Source organism: Stegastes partitus, unplaced genomic scaffold (genome assembly GCF_000690725.1).
Source record: "Stegastes partitus isolate 25-593 unplaced genomic scaffold, Stegastes_partitus-1.0.2 Scaffold2259, whole genome shotgun sequence".
NCBI lineage: Eukaryota > Metazoa > Chordata > Actinopteri > Pomacentridae > Stegastes > Stegastes partitus.
In genome coordinates this window covers 66,279-67,472 of record NW_007579990.1, presented here as the reverse complement: position 1 = coordinate 67,472, position 1,194 = coordinate 66,279, and the positions used below count along the sequence as shown (strand labels likewise).

General features: G+C 53.9%; 1 protein-coding gene across 1 annotated transcript in view; it reads left to right on the top strand.

Moving 5' to 3' along the window:
• Positions 1-1,194, top strand: part of ptenb (phosphatase and tensin homolog B) — a 21,016-nt gene that overhangs the window by 12,487 nt on the left and 7,335 nt on the right. The window contains exons 4-6 of the mRNA XM_008304595.1: positions 316-359; positions 443-681; positions 1,033-1,192. Coding sequence (XP_008302817.1) covers positions 316-359; positions 443-681; positions 1,033-1,192 — 443 coding nt within the window. The remainder of the gene's footprint in view (positions 1-315; positions 360-442; positions 682-1,032; positions 1,193-1,194) is intronic.

The window sequence follows — 1,194 nt, the reverse complement described above, 5'->3', positions numbered from 1 at the left end:
TGTAGAAAGATGTTCCACCATCAGCTGAATGTATCTCCACCAGCTGGCTCCTCTGTTCTCTGGTTCTGATCCAGGAGGTTGGATTCTCCTCTCATTTTCCTGATTCGTGACCAGTTATTCATTCAAGCGCTGTCGGAGCTGAAAACCCAACCGTTCCTCCTGTCGTTTCAAAGACTTATTTCAGATCAAAGCTCCTTTAAAAATGTACGTCAGTAAATGTTGCAGATGGGTGGCGTTGCCGTCCTGGTTCTGTGGTTCTGTCCAGCTCAGGTCTCTGTTTGCACTCTGATCAGTAACGCTGCTTCCTGTCCACAGCTGTGCAGAGCGACACTACGACACGTCAAAGTTCAACTGTCGAGGTGAGTCTGGTGGAAGCGTGGCCGCTGCATGAGTCGGTCCCGGTGTGTGGAGGCGTCTCTCAGTCTCTCGTTGTGTCCCCCAGTGGCCCAGTATCCGTTCGAGGACCACAACCCTCCCCAGCTGGAGCTCATCAAGCCGTTCTGCGAGGACCTGGACCAGTGGCTCAGCGAGGACGAGCAGCACGTCGCCGCCATCCACTGCAAGGCCGGGAAGGGTCGCACCGGCGTCATGATCTGCGCCTACCTGCTGCACCGCGGGAAGTTCCAGGAGGCTCAGGAGGCGCTCGACTTCTACGGAGAGGTCCGCACCCGCGACAAGAAGGTAACCGTGGAATCAGAACCGAGCCGGAACCGGACACTGCCAGGTAGACGCTTAGGGCGTCAGGAAGGGAATAGTTACCAGAGACAAAAAAAATAAAACTTCCAGAAAGAGACGAAAAACTAACGAGATGAAAAACGACCTAAAGTTACCAGAACAGACAGAAATCTGACCTCACCAGACAAATAAAAACAAACAAATCAGTCACAACAAGACACAAGCAGACCCAGAACGTAGCGAGCAGCTGAGGAACATCCACAGCAGACCGAAGGTTGAGCCGCATGGCACAGGTCCACAGGAAATTAACACCAGAACGTCAGCCTCTGGGTAACGTTCTGCTGGTTCTGTGTCCAGGGCGTCACCATCCCCAGCCAGCGGCGCTACGTCGTCTACTACAGCTTCCTGCTCAGGAACCAGCTGCAGTACAAACCCGTCGCCCTGCTGTTCCACAAGATGCTCTTCGAGACCATCCCCATGTTCACCGGAGGAACCTGCAGTGAGTCTTTGTGTTCACGT